The following is a 22626-nucleotide window of genomic DNA, read 5'->3' on the forward strand; positions in this document are numbered from 1 at the left end:
GGTTTAGTGGGTGACACTGGAGGTAGGGGGATGGTTGGACCAGATGATCTTGGAGGTCTTTTCCAACCTTAATGATTCTATGATACTATGAAAAACAAGAAATCTAGCCCGGCTGGTCCGGTTTCAGAGCACAGCGAGGTCCACAAACGCAGACAACCCGGGTGCGTGCCTGCACGGAGGGGCGCGCAACGGGACAAGCCGCACCCCGCAGCGCTCCGAGCGCTCCCAAATCCAAACTTTCCTCCACCTCCAGCTCCCGGGCAGGGGCCAGGGCTGGTCTCCCCCCTCCCGCCCCCCGCCTCGGTCCCGCCCGCGGCCCCCTGCCCGCCCCCCCGCCGAGGGGCCGCCCACCCCGCAAGAGGAGCCGCTCCGCCGCGCCCTCCCCCTGCACAGCAGCGCCCGGCGTGGGGAAGCGGCGCAGCGGAGGAGCGCGGAGCCCCCCGCCCTGGGCACCTCGGGCACCCCGCGCCCCTCGTCCCCATGTGGCCGCGGGCGGCGGGAGGCTGCCGCCGCGGGAGCTGCGTCCCCAGGCAGCCCGGCAAGCGGCGGGGACCCTCCGCCCTCGCCCGCCCCCCTGCTCGCCCCCCGACGGACGGGCTCGGCTCCAGACGGCGCTGAGGGACCGCGGCGCCCCCCAACAGCCCGCGGGGGGGATCGGGGCACGGCTCGGAAGGGAGTAGCCCCAACCCGCCCCCCTCCCCTACACGCCCCCCCGGCACGGTACCGCCCCGCCTGGCTTATGCTCGATTCGGGGGCACCAAATCACGGCGGCGGCTTCTGCAAAATGACGGGCGATGAGGAGCCCTAAGGCGGCGGGGCGGCGGGGCGCCGCGGGCTGCCATGAGCCTCAGCCGGCCGCTGCCGGAGGGGCCGCGGGGCCGTGCCAGGTAGCAGCCCCCCCGCCGCGAAGCCCCCCGGGGGCATGGGAGCGGCGGGCGGCGCCCGCTGAGAGCGCCGCGCGCGGCCGCAGGTAAGGAGCCGGGGGGACGAGGGCGGCAGGGGAGGGGGCTCGGGAGCGGCTCCGTGTGTTGGGGGGTGTGGGGATGGAGGAGGGGGGCTCCGTGCCGAGGGGAGGACGGAGGAGGGGGCGAGAGACCCCCGCGGGGCCGTGCCGCGGGGTGTCGGCTCCCGGTCGCTCAGCCCGGAGGGGAAATTCTTCCCTAATGCGAAGCATCTGCCCGCGGTGAAGAGAAAAAAAAAAATAATAAAGGGGTTGGGGGGACTGGGGCGGCTGCCACGCTGCGCGGCGGCGGAGGGGGAGCAGGCGGGCGGCGCGTAGGGATGCGCGTAGGGCGCCCCCAGGCGGAGGCGCGCAGCCGGTGCGGCCGCGCCCCCGAGGGGTCCCCGGTGGCAAAGGTGCGGAGGGGGGCCTTCGGCTGGGGCGCTGGGGGGCTGCCCCAGGCATCGCTTCCTTTGTGCGAAGGAGTTTCTTCGGTGAGGCTCGGTGCCCCCGCCCGAATGGGACTGGAGTGGGTAGGATGTTCTTGAAAGTTTTTTTTTTTTTTTTTTTTATGAAAGAGAATCTTAAGGAAAACAGCACCTGAATGTTCTCCAAACAAATTAAAAGCTATTTTTCTTTGTAAAGAATGGTAAGTGTCTCATTAACTTGACCACAGATATTTGAGAAACTTCTTCATGCCGATGAGCCTCTCCTTTGAACTGTAATAGTTTGCACATGACGCTCTTACAAAAAAAAATGTGTCTCGTTGCTAGCAGATCTGAAAAAATCTGACTTTTATACTAAAAGCAATAACTAATGGAACTAATAACCTCTAGTAGAACTGAATGTCTTTCCCTCCTTGTCACGCTGTTACACAAGAGCGAGACTACCAAATTTCTGCTTCTAATAGTAGCTTGCATTCTTGCATGGCTTTAATCTGAAGAGCTCAAGTTCTTCTCATGGTAGATAAGAGTAAGGATATTTCAAACTAACTTCTCCAAAGTTAGGCTGCTTAATCTGTAATTAGACATCTACACACTGGCTTTATTTTCAGAAATGGCTAGTGCTCAATAACAGTAGTATTTTGGGTTTGTTCCAGCGTAGTGTGCCTCTTTGAACAACTCTCCATGAGTCTCGTCATCCGGGTTTAGACACAGTTCTGAAAATCTGAACCTCGGTGTTGATAGACATGGCAAGGTTATAAATACAGACTTTCTTGTTTACATTTTCTTGGAGGCCTGTGCTTATGTTTCTAAATCAATTGTCAACTTCTATCAATTCTGAGCATTCATAGCTTCTGTTTGGTTAAGATTACAGGGTAAAAGCACGCCCAGCATAGCACAGTAAATGACAGAGTCCAGATCTGTGTCCAGCCAATTCTTACTTTCCTTTCTTTCACTGTCTGCCTCTCTCAGTGTTACCATTTCCCATGTACATTATGAATGGGATTTATTTAGCCTGGTTTTACCCTCCTGGAAGTTAGTAGTTTTAAAATTAGGCAGCTAGGCTAGGTGAGTTAGGGACCTAAGGGTTAGTTAGGGACCTAAGGAGGCTGATTTGTACTATTTCTATGTAGTTACCTGGTTGGTAGATACCTATCTAGGTAGATACCTGATATTACTCACCTTCTGGTGAATATGGGTTTCTTCTCTCTCGTTGGTTGACTGTAGAGGGAGCCATGGCAACTCACTTGAACCAGATGCTTCCCTTGAAGTTTTCTAATTTGTAGGTGAGACAAATGCTACCTTTGGCATATAGAGCAAACCTACAAAAGTTACTAGAATAAGAAGACTGCATAACTTTTGTAGAATAGGTACTGAAATGAGTTATGGGAAAGAAAGTTGACTTTGAAGTAGCAAGTGACTTGGACAAAATAAAAACTCTTCCCAATTGAACTTAGCCGTAATTGTCTACAGACCTTCTGAGACGCTGCAGAGCATCTCACAGTACACAGAGCATTTCAAAAGCATTAAAAAACCTTCATTTCTTCTCTCTGTCTCCCTTTGTCGTCATTGCTGTCGTCTGTTGCTTGTGTCCCCTGGCCATCCCAGGAAGAGCGAGGTGAGGCGAGCCGACAAGATGCGGGAGAGGGCCGTGGTGGGGGCACTCTCCGTGGTGCTGATCCTGGCGCTGGGGCTCCTGCCGGGTGCCCTGGCCTGCCCCCACCCCTGCGCCTGCTACGTCCCCACCGAAGTCCACTGCACGTTTCGGTCCTTAGCAGCTGTGCCAGCAAGGATTTCTAAACATGTGGAAAGGATCAATTTTGGGTTTGTATTGCAGTTTGTTGCAAACAGTTTCATGTTCTTGGTGTTGAATCCTGGAATGCTTCGCACGCGTGCGGCATGCTGCGATCTTTGTATACTTTTTAAGTGGAATTGCAGAGATGAGTAGTTACTTCCACACTCTGTATTTCAAACACTACCATTAGTGGCATGAAGGAAGTTTTAGTGTAGCCCTGATATTTCAAAGGAAAGTTTGTAATACTTTCAAATAAGTATTTATATGATGGTGTCAGTTCTTATTGGCAAATAGTACATGCAGTCTTACAGTGTTTAAAAACTATATTGAATTAAACCTACTATGGGAGGATTTCTACTAGATGTTGATTATTACACTTGATACACAAAAATATAGAAGGAGTAGAATTATGTAATGTAAGCAGGTAGCATTTTGTAGCACAGTGAAGTAGCATATATTAAAACAATACCATAAAGACTAGTTATTCCATAACCTTTGAAGTTGTTTGTTTTTGTTTGTTTGTTTTTGTTTTGTTTGTTTGTTTCCTGAGAATTTAAGTGCAATATAAGCAGACAACACTGTTTTGGGGTGAGGGAGCTCAGGCTCCATATCACCTTCCTCTGCCAGAGTATTTCCAACCTACATTTCTCTGAGATGAGAAGGCAGGGACAGTTGGTAGGCTGCATATCACAAAAGTGCTGTGTATGGTCATTGTATGACATAGCATGGCAAAAGAGTCTCAGTCCTCTTCTGCTTGGTAGCAGAGCCATCTCTCTACCTGGTATGAACTCCTCCCCTAGCCGCAGGGCCTGTAACTTGCAAATGATTGTGCTATGACTAATAGTAGGGACATTAATTTATTTGCTCCTCTGTAGTTAAAATGTGTATCCACCAGTACTTTATCCACCTAAAGTCTGATTTTAATCTCATAATACCCCTGCACTCAGTAAAACTGTATTACAGAAATCTGTATTTTCATGCCATTTTTCAGTCATCCCAGTGGCTCATAGTCAAATCAGTGGAAGTATCACTGGAATGATACATAACTATGTAATTTCTATAGTACAGAGCAAATGTCCAACTGGATCAGCCTTATAACATTTTGTAGTGTGAGGAATGTTCCCTATATTTTTTTCAGGCCATCTGCCATCAGTTTAGTTACTCATGGTCCCCTCTGAGAAAATAAAATTTCATACACAAAGTCATGTGATTTAGTCTTAACATAAACACACATGGTTCCAAAGGGAGTCATTTAAGCAGCTTCATTGAAAAGCTGTTGCCAAAGAATCTGCAACACAGAGGGGCCAAGTGCTATCCACCAGCGGGTATGTCTTCAAGTGGCCTTATATGCCTCTTTATTGGGAAATGAAAATATTTTTGAGCCTGAACAGTAATCCATGTCCTTGTTTCTGTGATCCTCAACTCTTACACAACCTGCCATGGAAACCAATGTCTCTTCCTCTTCATTTTCTTTGCATATAGTAGAGCTCATGGTAGGAAGAATTATAATTATGTGGTCTCTTTGGAGCTCTCTGTGACATTTATGTCTAGTTATCTTGCTGACTCTGAAGCTAAGAAAACATGATAAAACTTAAAGAAATAAAATCTCAGGAACACTGCAGGCTATGATGGTACTGAAAACGTGTAATCTCTTCACTGCAAACTTCAACTTCAGTACAACTTCATACAAACACACCAGATCTTATCCAAACTACATTCATTTCTTTCCATGGCTTTAGTCTCATTAATTTTGAGCTCTCTTTGAAGCCTGCCTAATGTCATACTTCTTTATAAATTCTGTCTTTGTAGAATATATCAAACCACCCTCCTTTTCCTCTCCGCAGTCAAAACCACGCATATTTACAGTCACCTCTCCCCTATATGTAAACATTCTATGACAAATTCTATCCCTAAATTGGTTTTGAAAATGGTGTGTAAGCTTCTAAATTGTGTAGGCATTTTGGAAGTTCTATCCTGTTTTTAAGTAAATTATTTGATACTGCTAGCATAAAAGCCCTTTCCTATTGTTTTTTTTGTATTTTCATCACTAGAAATTACATTTTCTGAGTTGTCTCCTCTGCCAAGAAGAAACAGTCGTACTTATCTGTTGCATTTTTTTCATTTTTGAGAAATGTTTTTAGAATCTTTCTGTTTCAAGTTGCTGTATATTTAAGAGGTAAAGCTTATTTTCTTATCTGGAAATAATTTAGGAAAAATTCATATTTAGAGAAGTTTGCATATTTTTTTAGAAGGTCTGATGTAAACAGAAGGAATTTTAATAGGATTACTGCTATAAGCCTGGGAGATCTGTAGTAGGACTAAAAATATCAAAACACGTCTGAATTTTTAGCAAGTTCAGAATCTTCAGATAGATAACGATGAAAATTTAAAAGTATTTCCTCCATATTCAAAGTATTTAAATTTCTCTCTCTCTCTTCCCTTCATGTCTAGAAAGAAAGGATTAAAAATAGGAAAAGATATTTAAAATTGGATGCTTAATTTGGAGTCTTCATGCCCAGATTAGCTCATATGTCTAATTTTGTATTTACATATGGAAAATCCAAATGCAGAGCTAGGCAGCCAAACTTAAGGCTTCCATATTGGCAAATAAAACCTGCCTTGTTAGTCCTAAGTGAAACTGAATTGTTTTCAAACAGTTGATTTTCTATATTACTTCTCTAAAAGGAGTTATTGGGCTCAAATTATATAATTGGAAGTTCAGTTCCTAGATCTTATATAATTGGTTGATGCAGCCAATTACGTGTTGTAGCAGTAAGGTAAGAATGATGTGACTTCCTGCTTCTCTTGCTGTTTGGGAGATATCCATTTTTAATGTCCTCTGTCCAGGTCTTTATTCATTTATCGTTAGATGCAGTTTTGGCAACATTGCAGCATGTCTAGTTTGCCAGGCTCCATAGCATCATTGGTTGGATACGGGCCATTAATTTATTGCCATTCCATAAAGTGAGCTGCATGGAAAAACATACTGACAACTATTAGAACTTAAACGCCTATTTATTACTCTTAGTTTTAAATTATGGTTAAAGTGCCACAAATTGATTTAAAAGAAATTTTAATGTAAGCATGAACTAAGTATACTTGGCCTTGTAAAAATGTTTCAGTACCTTCTGGCTCTTTGACAGTGCACTAAGATCCATTCAAGTTTTCTTGATAGGTAGGTTATACTAATTTTACTTTTGCTGTCCATGATAGTCAGTGTGTGAAATGTAACTACACATTTTGTGATTTTTTCCAGGTTTAACAGTATACAGTCTATATATGAAAACTCCTTTGCAGGACTCACAAAACTGGAATTGCTTATGATACATGGAAATGACATTCAGAATATACCTAATGGTGCTTTGAAAGATCTCGTGTCTCTACAGGTAGTGCTCAGGTCTTTCTAAATTTCACAAATTCTAACTTCAGTAAGTTGCTTAAGAAAAAAACAAGTGTGTTTTTGTAGTGCCTTTCCTAGGATTAAGGTACCATTCCTCCCCCTCAAAAATAATATTAGAATTCTGTTAACTATGCCTATGTCATACTTGATAATGCCAACTAATGTTCATTTGTGTTCTCCCTCTTTTGATCAGCATATCATTTTTCAGTGGTGCAAAAGATATTTGAATGTGGGAGGAAAACTTCTGAATGTTTGTTATTCTGTTTGGATTTAAATACAAAACTAATCTCTCTCTCTCTCTCTCTTTTTTTAAAGGTTTTCAAAATTAGTTACAATAAATTGAAAGTCATAACTGGCCAAACCCTCCATGGACTTTCAAGTTTAATGAGACTGCACGTGGACCACAACAGAATCGAGTTTATTCATCCAAATGCTTTTAATGGATTAACTTCTCTGAGATTGGTCCACTTGGAGGGAAATTTGCTCCAGCAGCTTCACCCACACACCTTTTCAACGTTTATGGTCCTTGATTATTTCAAACTGTCAACAGTAAGACATCTCTACCTATCTGAAAATGCTATTAGGACCTTGCCTGAAGAGATGTTTCAGGGTATGCCACTACTAGAGAATCTTTACCTTCATGGGAATCCGTGGGTTTGTGACTGCAGGTTAAAGTGGTTCCTTGAATGGAATGAAGTTTCTGGAGGTAAGAACAAAATTACCAAAGCCTCTTCAACTCATACTCTTTGATATTGTTTCCCCTGTTCTCCATATGAATAGATTTGTTATTTCTTGTGAATCATTACTTACATGATGTTGTCTAAGGAAGGAATGGGAATTAGATTTCCAAATTCTTGGAAGAATTCTTTAACTTCAGGCTATTAACTTTAAGGCTGTTATTCATGCATCCTTCTTGTCTATTAGTGTTTCTTCATTGACCACACCTTACTTTTTTAAGGGAGGCAATCTATTTTAAGTATTTTCAGAGAACACCTACAGTCCTGCTCCTTTTTCAGAGGAAGGTCTGCCTTCATGGCTTTAAACTAAAATGGCTTCAATCTAAAATGGCTTTAATCTAAAAAAAAAAAAGAAAAAAAAAGGTTGATTTAGATTAGATATAAGGAGAAATTCTTGACTCTGAGGGTGGTGAGGCACTGGAACAGGTTGTCTAGAGGAGCTGTGGATTCCCCATCCCTGAAAGTGTTCAAGACAGGTTGGATGGGGCTTTGAGCAACCTGGTCTGGAGGAAGGTGTCCCTGCCCATGGCACGGGGTTTGGAATTAGATGGTTTTTAAGGTCCCTTCCAACATAAGTCATTCTATGATTCACTTAGGCTTAGATGTGAGATAAGAATCACAGTGCTTAGATCAGGAGTCCACTAAATAGTTTTTTTCTTGTATGTCTGTTTTCAGTTTAGGCATTTGAGTCCACCTATGTCACATGTCAGGTAGCTAAGTGTTTGGTATAGTAGGCCAGAGGGATGGGTGTTACACCAGATCTGCTGATAGACTCTTAAGAGGAAATTGTCATTGAATTGCAACTGAAGATGTTTCAGATGAGTTCTGGAGTCACAAGGTTTATATAATGATTTCGAGCATGTGTGGTGGATGACGATGGGTCTTGCTGTCTTAGGATATCTAATTCATGGCAATTTTGTACATAGCTATAGAACAATAGTTTTAGGGATGTGTGGTACTTTAATGAGTAGTGTAAGTGTCCCTGATTGAACTGATACTTGAGGTATCCAACTTAGGTATTATATTTATGTAATTTACACTTTAATCTTCTTATATACTCTCCTTGATCATATGAGTGGATATGCTAAGTGTACCGAAGATGTACTCTAAGTAATAATGATGAAATATTAGATGAACTTCCTTCCCTGTACAGTGATGGCTTGTTACTGTTTTTATTTGATTTATTTTCTGCACTAAAACGGTAGTGATTTTTGGAAAGAGGAGAATTAGTCCATGCCACTTTCATGCATGACAGCTTTAGTATCTTTATACGACTATAACATTGACTTCTTTGGGAATTTTGTCAACACAGAGTGATAGAAGTGCTCTTTGAAACACAGTAATGTTCCTCAGACCAGTGTGGCATATGCCAAGTTGATTGTGTACCAGTTCTGTCATGGAATGCACTTTCCTTGTCTTTGAAGCATCATATTTGAATCTGCAAGTGGTAGACTGGTTCACTTATATATTACATTTGTGAGAACTTCTCAAGAAAACTGATCTGCCAGACTGGCAAAGTATATATTTTCCTGTTTGAAAAGGTTACAAAATTTTGCCAGTTCTTTTCCCCTTGTCCTAGAATTTTATGTTAGAACCCACCTTTATTGTTCATTCACTCAAAGATCCCTCATTCCTCAGGAGCGATCAGCATAACACTTATTCCTAGAAAAACTGGAAAATAGCATATTTCCAGAGTAAACATGAAAGGCAACATTGACATTGTAGTAAGCAGCACAAGTTAAACATAAATACATGGCTGTTTGGCAGACAAGAATCCTTTTGGCATTGGTGGAAGCAAGGAGTCAAGGATATCATTTCCTGTTTTAATACTCCTCTGTTTAATCTTTATTTTATATTTACAGAGTTTGCAGTTGTTTCAGATGTCACGAAGAAGTACTTTTTTTTTTTTTTTTTGCTGCTGTCAAATAGATTGTAAGTATAGGAACTAATCAGCACATTTTGGTAGATACAGTAGAATTTTTTGTATATTGCCAGTATTACTATTAATGAATAGGGAAAAATAAAAAGCCTCCTGAATTATTTAATGAGGAAATCCAGCATTTCTCAGGCAAATGCTGCATTTTTGAAAGCTGAGAGGACTCTGTCCTCTTCAATTTGTGTGCAAAAGATAGATGGGTAGGTTGTCACTGTACACATGCAGACTTTTTTATACAGCATAAATATTAACAGACTTTTAAAATGTTGCTCTGGACACTTCAATTTCTAGTAATTTTATTCAGAGGCAGTGAAACTAATTTTCAGAAGGATGGAGCATTCAAACTTCTCATTAAAGTCAGAAGAAACTACGGTCAGTTGGAGAAACAGGCCTGTTCAACTGTGAAAATAAAGAGGCAGCATTTTAAAACACCTTGCTTATATGTCACATGGCATAATGTTTATCTCATGTAGTCCATTTGGCACTCTTGAGAGTTTGCCGACTCTGGGACATGATTGTACAGCTTACCTGTCATTTTTTGTTTGTTTTTTCTGTTTTGGCTTCCAGGTGTTCTAAAATGCAAAAAAGACAAAGCCTTTGAAGGGGGACAGCTCTGCCCTAAGTGCAACAGCCCAAAACAGCTGCAGAAAGAAGATATCCAAAACTTGAAAGATATTTCCTGTAGGAAACCTATCATTCAGTCCTTATTAAGGCACAATAGCAGCACTCAAGATGAAGAAGATGGAGACAGTTATGAACTCCCTCTGGTGGAGTTTCAGTCCTCTCCATGGAACATTACATTAAATATGACTGATGAGCATGGCAATATAGTGCATCTGAACTGTGAAATAAAGAAACCAACAGGCTCTACCAAAATTCAGTGGAATCAAATCCAGACTCAGGAGATTGATATAAATGCCACAATTTCACTGGATTTTGAATGTCCAATGAATCGAGAGAACTATGAAAAATTGTGGAAGCTTATTGCTTATTATAGTGAAGTGCCTGTCAAACTAGAGAGGGAACTTATGCTCAGCAAAGAGCCTAAAATAAGCTATCGGTACAAGCAAGGCTCTGATTATGATGCTTTGTATTACACAGGCGTAAAAGCTCAAATAATGGCTGAGCCTTCCTGGGTGATGCAACCTCTTATAAGTATCCAGTTAAACAGGCGCCAAAGTACAGGGAAAAAAGTGGTGCTGTCTTTTTTCACTGTGTTTTCTCAGGCAATTCATACCAAAGACACCAGGCAGCAGAGAAGCTGGGTAATGATAGAGCAAAATCAGAGCACAAGGACAGCACAGAGCGTCATGGAGGGGTCAGAGTGTCAGCTGAGCTGCAACGTGAGAGCCTCTGAGAGCCCTTTCATTCAGTGGCTCCTTCCAGATGGGACTAAACTGCAGGCACCGTTCAATCAGAAAGGCAGTAGGTTTTCTATTCATAGCAGTGGTCAGCTAGTAATCAAACCAGTGAGTTACACTGATACTGGTTTGTACTATTGCATTGCCCAAGTGAGACATGATATGGACATCAGGGCTTACAGACTTCTTGTGCAGCCTCCAGCTATTCAGATAGCTGATACGGATATAGTGAGGGTTGAAAAAAATGTTGGAGATCCAATAGTTTTGCCTTGCAGTGCAATTGCAATCCCAGAGGCACAGTTGAGCTGGATTCTTCCAAACAGCCAGATACTCAATGATTTACTGAACTCTTCAAAAGGATATATGTTGGACAATGGTACTTTGCTTATTCCAAAAAGCCACGTCAGTGACAGTGGCCATTACAGATGTGTGGCTGTCAATCAGCAGGGATCAGATCAGTTTGCCGTAAGGGTTACAGTAAATAAAATGGTGTCTGACAGGTCATTTAAAAGGATAAAACTGAAAAAGCGCCCAGGCTCAAAAAGTTCATCAAAAACAAGAGGGCAGGTCATAGATGATGGAGAGGGATCAGGGACAGGAGGGGTGGATGAGTTCCCACGCAGAAAGAACCGCCTGAAGGACCGGGAAGTATCCTTTAAACAAAAAAGTGACCAGGTGCCAGAGGCTCAAATTAAAAAGGGAAAGAAAGGCAGAAGGAAAATGAAAATTTGGAAAGGTACTGATAGAACCCAAGACAGCAATGTTGCAGAAGGCCGGAGAGTGTTTGAATCTCGAAGGAGAATTAATATGGCAAGCAAACAGATTAATCCACAGCATTGGGCTGACATTTTGGCAAAAGTCCGTGGGAAGAATCTTCCTAGAACAACTACAGCTGCAGCCATTTCTGTAACAACGGCATTTCCATCATTCATGCAGAAAACTACTCCTGTCCCTCATCCAGTAGCCAGCCCTCTGCCTTCAGAGACAGCAGCTGATGTGGTAGATTCCTCTGCTGATGCATCACCACTGGGTGAAGATGAGCCATTCTCAGTCACTGTTTCCCACAGCAGTAAAACATTTTCAGTCCAGCCCATAGTAACAGGGTCAGAAACTGAACCTTTCCCTGACTACAGGGTTTTAGAAACACCTGCAAGTACATACTCTGTAGAGGTCCCTATATCAGGTCCATATTTGACTCCTCTCTCTGCAACTGTGCAACCCCAAGGCCAGCAGCATCAGGATGACAGGACCGATTCTTTTGTAGTCAAAGAAAATATTCAGGCTGTCACTGAAGAACCTCTAACCAAAGAAACAGTAACTAGCTTTCCTAATATTCAGAGCAGTCCATTCACAGTGGAAAATGCAGATGCAACTGTATCTTCTACATCAGAGGAAAATTCTGCTTTTGCTGAGCTACCACTTGATGCTACTGTCCTAGCTGAATCTCAGACTGTAGATCTTCATAGCGTGTTGGAGACAAGTGAGAAGTTAAATGAAGTGGATCAGATGAGCGTTGACAACATAATGTTAATGCCTTCTCAGCTGGATGATATCATCCCAACAGATTCTGTAGGCGCTACTGCCATTTCGTCATCTGTTTCTCCGTTTGTTACAGAAAAAAGCAATGACTTGATACATCAGCACACAGAAGTATCCACAGGTCAGATAAAAATAGCAGACTTAAGTACAACTTTTCCAGCTGTCATATCCATGAGCAAGGAAGAACCAGAGACCCACAGGAATCCAGTGACTCAAGAAAGCACATCCAGCAGTTATGCAGAGAGTTTTCATGGAAGAGAACAGAACCTGGCTTCTTCAAAACCAGACCCCACATTCATTTTGACAAGCACTAATGCTCCTCATAAAAAAACAGAAGAGATACCTGCTGCTTCCATCAGCAGACTGACCACTGTGGCCACAACAACACCAACCTATAGAAAGACCACACCTTCACTTGTTACTCAGCATGCTAGGAAAAGGCCTTATGGGAGAAGGAGATTGAAGCCAAATAGAATCCGACAAAGAACAAAGCCTTTCCACACTGTTGTTTCAATCACAGAGGCAATGCCTGTCATTCCAAGAACATCTACAGTTGAAGCTGTGACCAAAACTTCGTCTGCAGTTCTTGAACACCTTGATCTTAAAAACAGTGTCAAAATACAGGCTAAGGAAGAGGAGCATATGGAATTCACTCCTTCATTAGTTACCGATCCAGCTGTACTTGAGAAAACAACCAAAATCAGAGAGGTGGTCACAGCTTCTTTCTTTAGGCCTACTGCTTCTCCACCTGAAGAAGAACATGTGACTCTCTCTGCTGCTCCTGAAAACATGGCACTTCCAGTGACTGAACCTATCACAGTTTTATCATCGTACGTTGTACGTAACACAGTTCCCACAAAAGAGTCAAGTACACTTCTGAAACCAGAGCAAAATAAAGTGCCAAAATACCACTCATCAGACAATGTATCTGAAGGGAATGGCCTTGAAGAAGATTCTAAAGCTACAGATGGTGAGGCAGAACAATCAAGTACAGCTACCATTGAGCATAGGAACAGCTTGATATCATCTACAAAATCTGTTTACTCAGAATCTCAAGAGCCCATCCTTTTTGACTCAGAAGTTGTGGTTAATGAAACCACTGCTGGAACATTCCAGCTGATGCATCCCACTATGACAGACTTAAGTATTCCTTTTGGCACAGTTGAAGTTTTTAAGGATGTCTCAGTTTCAGAGGAGACGTGGAAGCCCACAGTAACTTTAAAAACACCAGCAATAACTGAGCCACCTCAGCAGCAAGAAATGCTGACTTTGTCCTCCTCCTTCAGCACTATGGAAACTCAAACTTTTTCATTTATAGAAACAAAGAAATCTGTTGCTTCTGAGACTGGGGCAAAACCACCTTCCTTGGATAAAAAGGAAGCTGTGTCATATGGCATTTTGCAGACAGCTGAAAAGGCTCCAAATACACCCACTGTCTTTATTCCATTTACAAAACTTCCTACTCTTCCACCATCTATTTCAAGCACTTCATATCCTTCTCTTCATTATACCACCAAGGGCAGTAATACCTTCAGTCAAGAAGGGTTGTCAGAAACAAAACAAGTTGAAGCAGAAGGTGACAGAATGGTAGTGAGCTCAAGACAGAATGTACACCCCACTCCTTTCTCTAGCCAAAATAGGATTAGCATACAGTCTAAAGAGGAGCAATTCAAAGAGACGTACAGTAGCAGGTCAAACAACAGTTTATTGCTAAGTCCAAACCTTCCCCATCCACCTGCTGGAATGATACCAAGCCTAAACCAAAGACTGCCTGTTGTGCCTCCAAAGCATGTTCCAGTAAGAGGCACACTGAAGCCTCCATATATTGTAACACAAGGCTCATTTCGTTATTTTATAACACAACAGCCTCTTCACTACACAAACAAACCAGAGATAACAGCATATGCAGCACATACTATCCAGGACAAAAAATCTTTTGCCTTTCGGAGAGAGACAACTACCCCAACACAAGCCACTCCATTTCACAGAACAAATACATTCACTGCGAGCAAGTTTGGTATTCAGGGTCAGAACAGATACAATATTAATTCAAGATATTTTGGCAATAACTATGTTCCAGATAACAGAGGCACAGCAGGGAGACTACCAAATCAAGGGATGCCTTATTATCCCAGTTCCAGAATGCCATTCGTTTTCAACAGAACAAGGGTATTCCCTCACTTAAGTATGCGTCCTAAACCTGTGCCCCCTAGTCAGCTAGTCCCCAAAGACACAAATGAGAAGATTGGCCAAGTCTCCCCTACGAGGATTACAGTGCAGAAAGCTACAGTTATCCCAGTGCCTTCACAGACCATGACCACAACATCACCACCACCAGCAATTTTGAAGATTACCCCTCCAGCCTTTCTCTCTCAGCGCACAAGATCCCAGATATTCACTACAGTTCAGCCTCTTAAAAATGTCCACTATCATCATCAAAAAGTACAGTCTGTGCCTCATGTGGGAGGCATTACACCACACAATTCATCTATAATTCAATCTTCCAGCAATTTCAGGACACCCAAAGAAAGACCTAAAATTATCTCAAAGGGGTCTCAGAGCATATCCATCCTTGCTGAAACAGATGTTCTTATCCCTTGTGATGCAGTAGGGGAACCCAAGCCTTCTATTACTTGGACAAAAGTATCTACAGGTAAGACAGAGAAAAAAGTGTTCTTCTACACAGTTTTAAGGGTACAAATATTTAGTTTTTTATGGTTTTATATAGATATATATATTGAAATGCAACATTATTACAGAAATATTGCAAACCACTGAAAAACACGTAATGACATTTTATGTCCATTTTAATCAATGCAGAAACAATGTGACCAATTTCAAGCAGTCATTACAGATAAAAATATCTTTGCAGTATTTCTTATAGTAAAAGAAAAATTCTAACATATAATGAATTTGGTTCTTGAAGGAGGAATAGCAACCAAGTGATTATTCACAGCAGTTAGAATTTATGATGACAAAGCTTGTGCATAAGGGTTTGTTAACATTACTACCTTAAATATTGATGTGTGTATCATCTCCATATTCAAAATAAAAAAAAAAAAAAGAAATTATGTGAAGATTTAAGAGGAATCCCAAAGTACAAAGCCCTTAAAAGTTCCCACACTGTACAGACTTGCCAAGCTATTATGGTTTTGCAATAGAAGCAAAGACCAAGGAGAGTGTCAGAAGATGTCATGTGATCCATCTGAAGATGTAGTTGGTGTTAAGTAAATCTATATTTTTCCATAAGCTTTTTTTCAGTGCAGTGACATATGTCTTAAAAACAAACCCTTTGATTTTCCATTTATTTCTTTCTTCTTATCTTCCCAGGAGCTGTAATGACAACCAACACCAGGTTACAAAGGTTTGAAGTCTTGAAAAATGGTACCTTCTTTATCCGAAATGCTCAGCTTCAGGATCACGGACAGTATTTGTGCACTGCTCAGAACCTACATGGCGTAGATAAAATGATTATTGTGCTCACAGTTGTAGCCCACCAGCCCAAAATTTTACTTTCCCGCTATCGAGATGTCACAGTCTATTTTGGAGAGACCATAGCAATGGAATGTCAGGCAAGTGGGACTCCAAGCCCACATATTTCATGGATTTTCCCAGATAGGAAAATTTTGCAGACAGTCACCACCACAGAAAGCAGGATTATGCTTCATGAAAATCGAACCTTGTCTATCAAGCAAGCGACTTTTTCAGACCGAGGAGTATACAAATGTGTAGCTAGCAATGCTGCAGGAGCTGACAGCATTGCAGTGAGGCTCCACATTGCAGCCTTACCCCCCATCATCCAGCAAGATAAGCAAGAGAACATTTCCTTGCCCTTTGGTAGTAGTATTAACATCCACTGCACTGCCAAAGCAGCACCTTCTCCCAGCATCCGTTGGGTGCTCTTTGATGGTACACATATTCGACCTTCCCAGTTTGTCAACGGGAATTTGTTTGTTTTTCCCAATGGAACTCTTTATATTCGCAACGTGTCCCCCAAGGACAGTGGGACGTATGAGTGCATTGCCGCTAACATGGTCGGAGCTGCCAGGAGAATGATTCAACTGCATGTGAAGAAGCAAGCTTCTAATGCTAAGATCACCGGGAGTTCTCCTCAGAGGACAGATGTAACATATGGCAGCATTCTGCATTTGGACTGCAGTGCTTCTGGTGACCCCTGGCCTCGGATATTATGGAGGTTACCTTCCAAAAGAATGATCGATTCCCTACACAGGTAAATTACTATTTGAGGTGTTGCAGCTAAATTACAGTTTGTATGAACTTAGAGAAAAGACCATTCATATTTGTGTGAGCTTCATTCTTGATTTCTGTGAGTTTTGAATTAGGCCTTAAACCATTAAGGAAGAATTTGAAATTATATCAAAAGATGGTCAAGTTGTAATTTAGCATAATTCCCTTGAAAACAGTAGTATTATTGAAAAGTCAGGTTTAAGTGTTTAGGATAAGCTGCCACTATTTGCCTTTTATAGCCATTCTGTAAATGTAGCAAAAAGTCTGATGGCAAAAAGTCTTATTCCAATGTGCTTAGTTGCATAATTAGGGTTTGCATAGATGCCCGCTTTTCCCCAGGATAACTGAGATCACTGAAATTGATGTATCTGCTGTACTAATCATTATACACTGTAAAGATAGGACAAAGAAATCATAATGATTTAAATAATGATGAGCATTTTAAAAATGTGTAAATAAATGTTACCTCACAGTAAAGTCTCTACTTAAAACAATACCTTCTACAATGTTCACAATATTAAGTAAAATATGACTTCTTCAAAGCAACAAAAATATCCTAGGACTTTTTTGGAAACACAGTTTCTACTCAATAAATTCTCTGTCATCATTGTAGACAGATGAGAAATGTGCTGAAATCAAAATACACATTTGTCAACAGCTTTCTTAATAGTGGACTGTAGTCAGCATTTTTTTTAATTGGACAAAAAATATATTTGGGTAGCCCATAGGTAGTACAAAATCCAGAATTAATTTTATGTTTCATAGCAATTGCAACAAAATAGTTCTTTCATTTACTGTCGTGAGATTTATGTGGACTATTTTTCTAATACAGTAGATCTCTTTGGGGAGAAAACCATAGAGCTACCGAGGAAATGAATTTTGACCACAATGCACCAATTCCACAGTGAAATGGAAAGGAATAATAGCTTTTTTTCAATAGCACATTCAAAATCTTTTTTTTTTTCCTTTTTTTTTTTTTTCCCATATTTCAAAGCTTAGGTCATTTTAAAGTAAAATTACTAGAGGTTACCTACTGTTTATTATTGAGTCTGAACATTTTGCTTCTTTGAGATTGCTCTGAGGGTTTAAAATGTTGTACCTGGGGCCAGAGGAAATAGTACATATTGATTTATTTTTAACTGGGTACCCAAGTGCCAGACTCCATAATTATGATCCATCTAGGTTTGTGTGGAGTATATTATTCAGATATGGCATGTTTGAATGTTACAGAATTCTGTACATGTAGTCAGAAAAGTCAAAAATAAAGGAATACTATTAAAGTCATTGAACGGAACAGGGTAGATTTGTTTGGCTATGAGTGAGTGGAATTATTTTTTTCCATTTTTTTTTTTTTGGTGGTGAATATCTTGGTCACTTCAGACCATCTAATTATCTAACAATAGCAATGCTCCTGTGCTTTTTCCATATTGTTGGGTTGTCGTTTTTTTGTTTGTTTGTTTTTCCCACGTTACACTCAATTACTAACTCCTAAAATGTGATTTTGCAGCTCATGTCCTGTTCTCTTTTCTTTCCTTACAGTAGCTTGGAGACAAGAATCAAAGTATTCAGCAATGGAACTTTGGTTGTCCATTCAGTTACAGATAAAGATGCAGGAGACTATTTGTGTGTGGCCCGCAACAAGATTGGGGATGACTATGTGGTCCTCAAAGTGAATGTGATGATGAAACCAGCAAAAATAGAACATAAGAATGAGAATAACCATAAGGTCAAGTATGGAGGGGACCTGAAAGTTGACTGTGTAGCTACTGGGCTACCAAATCCTGAGATCTCCTGGGGTCTCCCAGATGGCAGCATGATCAATACCTTCATGCAGTCAGATGACAGTGGCAGCCGGACAAAGAGATATGTGGTCTTTAATAATGGAACCCTGTATTTCAATGATGTTGGACTGAGAGAGGAGGGGGACTACACCTGCTATGCTGAGAACCAGATTGGGAAAGATGAGATGAAAGTGCGGGTCAAAGTAGTGGCCGAGCCTGCAACTATCAAGAACAAAACTTATGTCATTATTAATGTACCCTATGGTGATGTTGTCACAGTAGCATGTGAAGCCAAAGGAGAACCTACTCCCAAAGTGACTTGGCTTTCCCCAACCAACAGGCCCATTCCTGCCCTATCTGACAAATACCAGGTGTATCGGGATGGCACCCTCCTCATCCAAAAGGCCCAAAGATCTGACAGTGGCAACTATACTTGTGTAGTGCGGAACAGTGCTGGAGAAGATCGGAAAATAGTTTGGATCCATGTAAATGTTCAGCCTCCCAGAATCAATGGGCATCTCAATGCAATAACATCTGTGAGGGAGACAGCCATCAGGGACAGCCGGAAGCTTATTGACTGCAAAGCTGAAGGTATCCCAGCTCCACGGGTCCTGTGGGCTTTTCCAGAAGGAGTAATCCTGCCAGCTCCCTACTATGGAAACAGGATCACCGTGCATCGGAATGGTACTTTGGACATCAGAGGGGTGAGGCAGACAGATGCGGTACAGCTCATATGCATTGGGCGGAACGAAGGAGGGGAAGCGAGATTGATTGTGCAACTCCTCATCACAGACCATTTGGAGAAACCCTCCTTCAGGGACCCTGTCAATGAAAGGATCACTGCCATTGCGGGGCACAGCATCAATCTGAACTGCTCAGTCCAGGGGAACCCGGAGCCGAGCACAAGCTGGATCCTTCCCAATGGCACTGAAGTGCTGAGTGGCAGCCGTCTGCACAGATTTTACCATAAGAGGGATGGGATCTTACACATCAGTGGTCTCTCTGCAGGGGATGCTGGGACGTACCGCTGTGCAGCCAGAAACCCAGGAGGTTATGTGGAACGGGTAGTCTTCCTGAAGGTGGGACTCAGGCCAGAAATCAGCAACCAGTACAACAACCTGGTGAGCATCATCAATGGAGAAACTCTGCAGCTCCATTGCATCACCCAGCCAAATCAAAGGGCACAGATCTCCTGGACACTGCCCAATGGGATGGTCTTGGATGCCCCCCAGGCTGTGGGTCGCTTCTCCCTCCTGGAGAATGGCTCTCTGACAGTGCGTGAGGCTTCTGTATTTGACAGGGGCACTTACCTGTGCAAGGTGTCCACAGAGTATGGCACTTCTGTTATGAATGTGCCTGTCATTGTGATAGCTTATCCCCCCCGGATCACCAGTGAGCCAGCACCTGTCATCTATGCCAGGCCTGGGAATTCAGTAAAACTGAACTGTATGGCCATTGGGATTCCTAAAGCAGAAATAACTTGGGAGCTTCCAGACAAATCTCATCTGACAACAGGAGCTCAATCCCGTCTGTATGGAAACAAATTTCTTCACCCTCAGGGGTCATTAGTCATCCAGCAGTCTTCTCAAAGGGATGCAGGCTTCTATAAATGCACTGCTAAAAATATACTCGGCAGTGATTCGAAAACAACTTACATACACATATTCTAACACTAAAACAAATGCCTTTGGCTGGATGCTAGAGTTCAAGTCACTGCCAAGGAAGTACAAGAAGGAAAGTACTGACTGTAACAAAGCCAGGAAGGCTGAGGGCAGAAAAAAAAGGAATTAATTCTGTGTACATGTGAAGTGCATTGCTTTTGTATTCAACATGATAGTACTTCCCTGCAATAGAAGGAGGCAGTAGATGTACTTAAAGTGAGGAGACTAATGCATTGGAAAAGGTCTTTAAATTGTTAAGGCAGTGTAATGTGTTTTTTCATGCTATCCAATAGCATCTGAGACCTGAAGTAGTCTATTCTTGTCCATAGTCCAAAGCTACTCCTTATTTCAACAAGCACCTTAAAAGTACCAAAGAAGTATTAACTGTTAATAAATGAGCTGCAGTGATAGAAGTGCTTTAGTATTTTGTTGGAGTAACATATTTTTCTTTATCCCCTGCAGTGCTTTTACATAATCTAGCCTTATAGAATATGATACTAACCTTTCTGTTCATTCTTCTATCAGCTCTTCAAAATCAAAGACTAACTTAGCAATAAGAGTGATCTATTTTAATAAAAATACATGCAGACATTAGTTACCATAACATATGAACAAACCTTTTCCAGCTACTAAGGATGCTCCAGTCAAATCATTCATTATATATTTTATATATATATTTTTAAATCAGACTATGAGACTAGAAAGAGTAACAATGAATTTGGTCTCATTTTATAAATTATTGGTCTTTACAAGACTCTGATACATTACAGTGTTTTATAATGTTAAGGTCAATATACTGTACATTTTATAATAAAAAAATATTTTCCAAAACTTGTATTCACTGTGTTTTTTTGTTTTGTTTGAGAAAACAGTGAACTCCAAACACTGGGAGTGTGAAATTAAGTCAAAAAACAGAATTCATATACTGTTGTACATACTTTTTATGCTTCTATACATGGTTTCCTAATAAAAACTTAACACTTCTGTTATATATAATTAACAATACATTTACAATTTCAATACTTTTCTTCCAGTCGAGGATGGTTATTTTAATATATTTTAGCATAATTTTAATAAGATGTATCTATTTTTCTGTTGAAAGAATTGCTAAAAGAGGCTGAGTATGCCCATGTTGCAACACACAACTCCAATCAGAATTCTGAAAAAGTTAACTATGCTTCAAAGCATTTGGATACTCTAATATATTCCTGAAGTCTTTAAAGTTCCAATCAGTCAGAAGACTTATGTTTTAAAACTATGATGAGAATAAAAGCTTTATTTTGATTTTCTCTATTGACAAATATGTTGGAAAGTAATGTAAAGTTTTCTAATTCTTTTATTTTTTGAAAATTGTAAACGATTATCAGATAATGTGATAGAATATTTTTTAGAAATCTTAAGTGCAGGGTAAAAAGCTTTTTTTTTTTTTTTTTGGTAGCATGATGTATTAAAGTTGCACCTGTGTTACTGACCTAATTAAATAGCATTTTATTATATCTTTATTTTCTTCTTAAACCCTTGAGCCCTAAATTAGCAAATCAGTGCTCAGAGTGAGGCGTGTACCTATATATCTGGCAGGGAAGCTGCTGTTCAAAAAAGGAGTTAATGAAGAAAGGGACAAGTATTCAAGTATTTTAACAAGATTATTCATGTGATCTTTTCTAATCTGAGCAATTTCCTTAAACACGTCACAGATTAGGTATGTCTTTAGTTCCTTTACTTAATTTTAAAATTTTATTTTATTGAAATTCTTGTAAAATAGTAATATATTTTTTAATAATAATACATATTTTAAAAGGGTCTGAAGTTCTCATTTTAACATTGAAATAGAAGTCAAGCACTTTTATTCATCCGTCCAATCTTCAGTAAACACACAAATTTAGAAATATTCTTGGATGCTGAATGACTTCTAGATACTGCCATTATGCAGGAAAAAACTATAAGAAAATAGAATCTGAAATCAAATGTTTTATCTGTTGAGGTCAAATGAAGTATTTGATAGCATGGTGTTCATCAATCCAGAATTTGCTTGCTGCTAGTGGAAGTTTTGGAGGCATATGAAATGAAACATTTGGTGTAAGACTTCTTAATTCAAGTCAAGACTTAATAGCTTGCAAAATTCCCTCAGAATTGGACTTCACATTTTTTAAAGTGTTATAGTTTCCATTATGTTTATCTTTACCTCCTTTATATATTACTAATATTATCATACCATAATATCATATTACTAGTGATAGGCCTATAAAATACAATTCTATTCCAAAAGAAATAATAACTATGGCTTAACAAATATCAGATGAACGTATTTCACGTTCAGTCGGTGTTTGGCCATATGTCCTGTATTTCTCTGCTGAGATACCATTTGTCCATAATAACCACCTTGAAATCCTTTTGTAGAAATAAAGTTCAGGAGGAGACCAAGTCAGTCCAGGATTACTATTCTTAAGCCTGAGTCTGGATGTCATTCCACATGCTGAAACATCTATTAAATTAAGGCAGTCATAGGACTGTGAATTTAAGTCATAATTTCCTCCTTTATTTCCATGTTTATCTGAAAACCATGGTAAATAACTCAATGAAAAAAATCACATTACTTTGAGGACAAAATACTTCAATCATTTTTTATTCAGAATTCTTCACTCACCTTTCAGACCAAGCACGAGCCATGCATTCAAAATATATATATATATATATATATATTTTAAGTGGAACTTGTTCCCTTTTCAGTTTCCAGAGGTGATGGGAAATGGAGTGATTGCTCTTGGTTTGAGAAGGTTTCACAATT

The 22626-nt window shown here is 40.7% G+C and overlaps 1 protein-coding gene across 3 annotated transcripts; it reads left to right on the top strand.

Moving 5' to 3' along the window:
- Positions 1 to 361: 361 nt before the first annotated feature.
- Positions 362 to 20672, top strand: MXRA5 (matrix remodeling associated 5). Of its 3 annotated transcripts, XM_080584078.1 has the most exons (8): positions 363 to 970; positions 1519 to 1589; positions 2992 to 3207; positions 6435 to 6564; positions 6894 to 7284; positions 9819 to 14804; positions 15482 to 16382; positions 17939 to 20672. In XM_080584078.1, the coding sequence occupies exons 3-8, from the start codon at positions 3020 to 3022 to the stop codon at positions 19848 to 19850; spliced, it is 8508 nt and encodes a 2835-aa protein (XP_080440204.1). In that variant the 5' UTR covers positions 363 to 970; positions 1519 to 1589; positions 2992 to 3019; the 3' UTR covers positions 19851 to 20672. The 3 variants fall into 3 exon arrangements, with proteins under 3 accessions (XP_080440203.1, XP_080440204.1, XP_080440202.1); XM_080584077.1 differs by lacking the exon at positions 1519 to 1589 and having other exon boundaries at positions 362 to 970; positions 17942 to 20672; XM_080584076.1 differs by lacking the exon at positions 1519 to 1589.
- The last annotated feature ends 1954 nt before the right edge of the window (positions 20673 to 22626 follow it).

This window comes from Anser brachyrhynchus (genome assembly GCF_964034855.1).
Source record: "Anser brachyrhynchus genome assembly, chromosome: 1".
Taxonomy (NCBI): Eukaryota; Metazoa; Chordata; class Aves; order Anseriformes; family Anatidae; genus Anser; species Anser brachyrhynchus.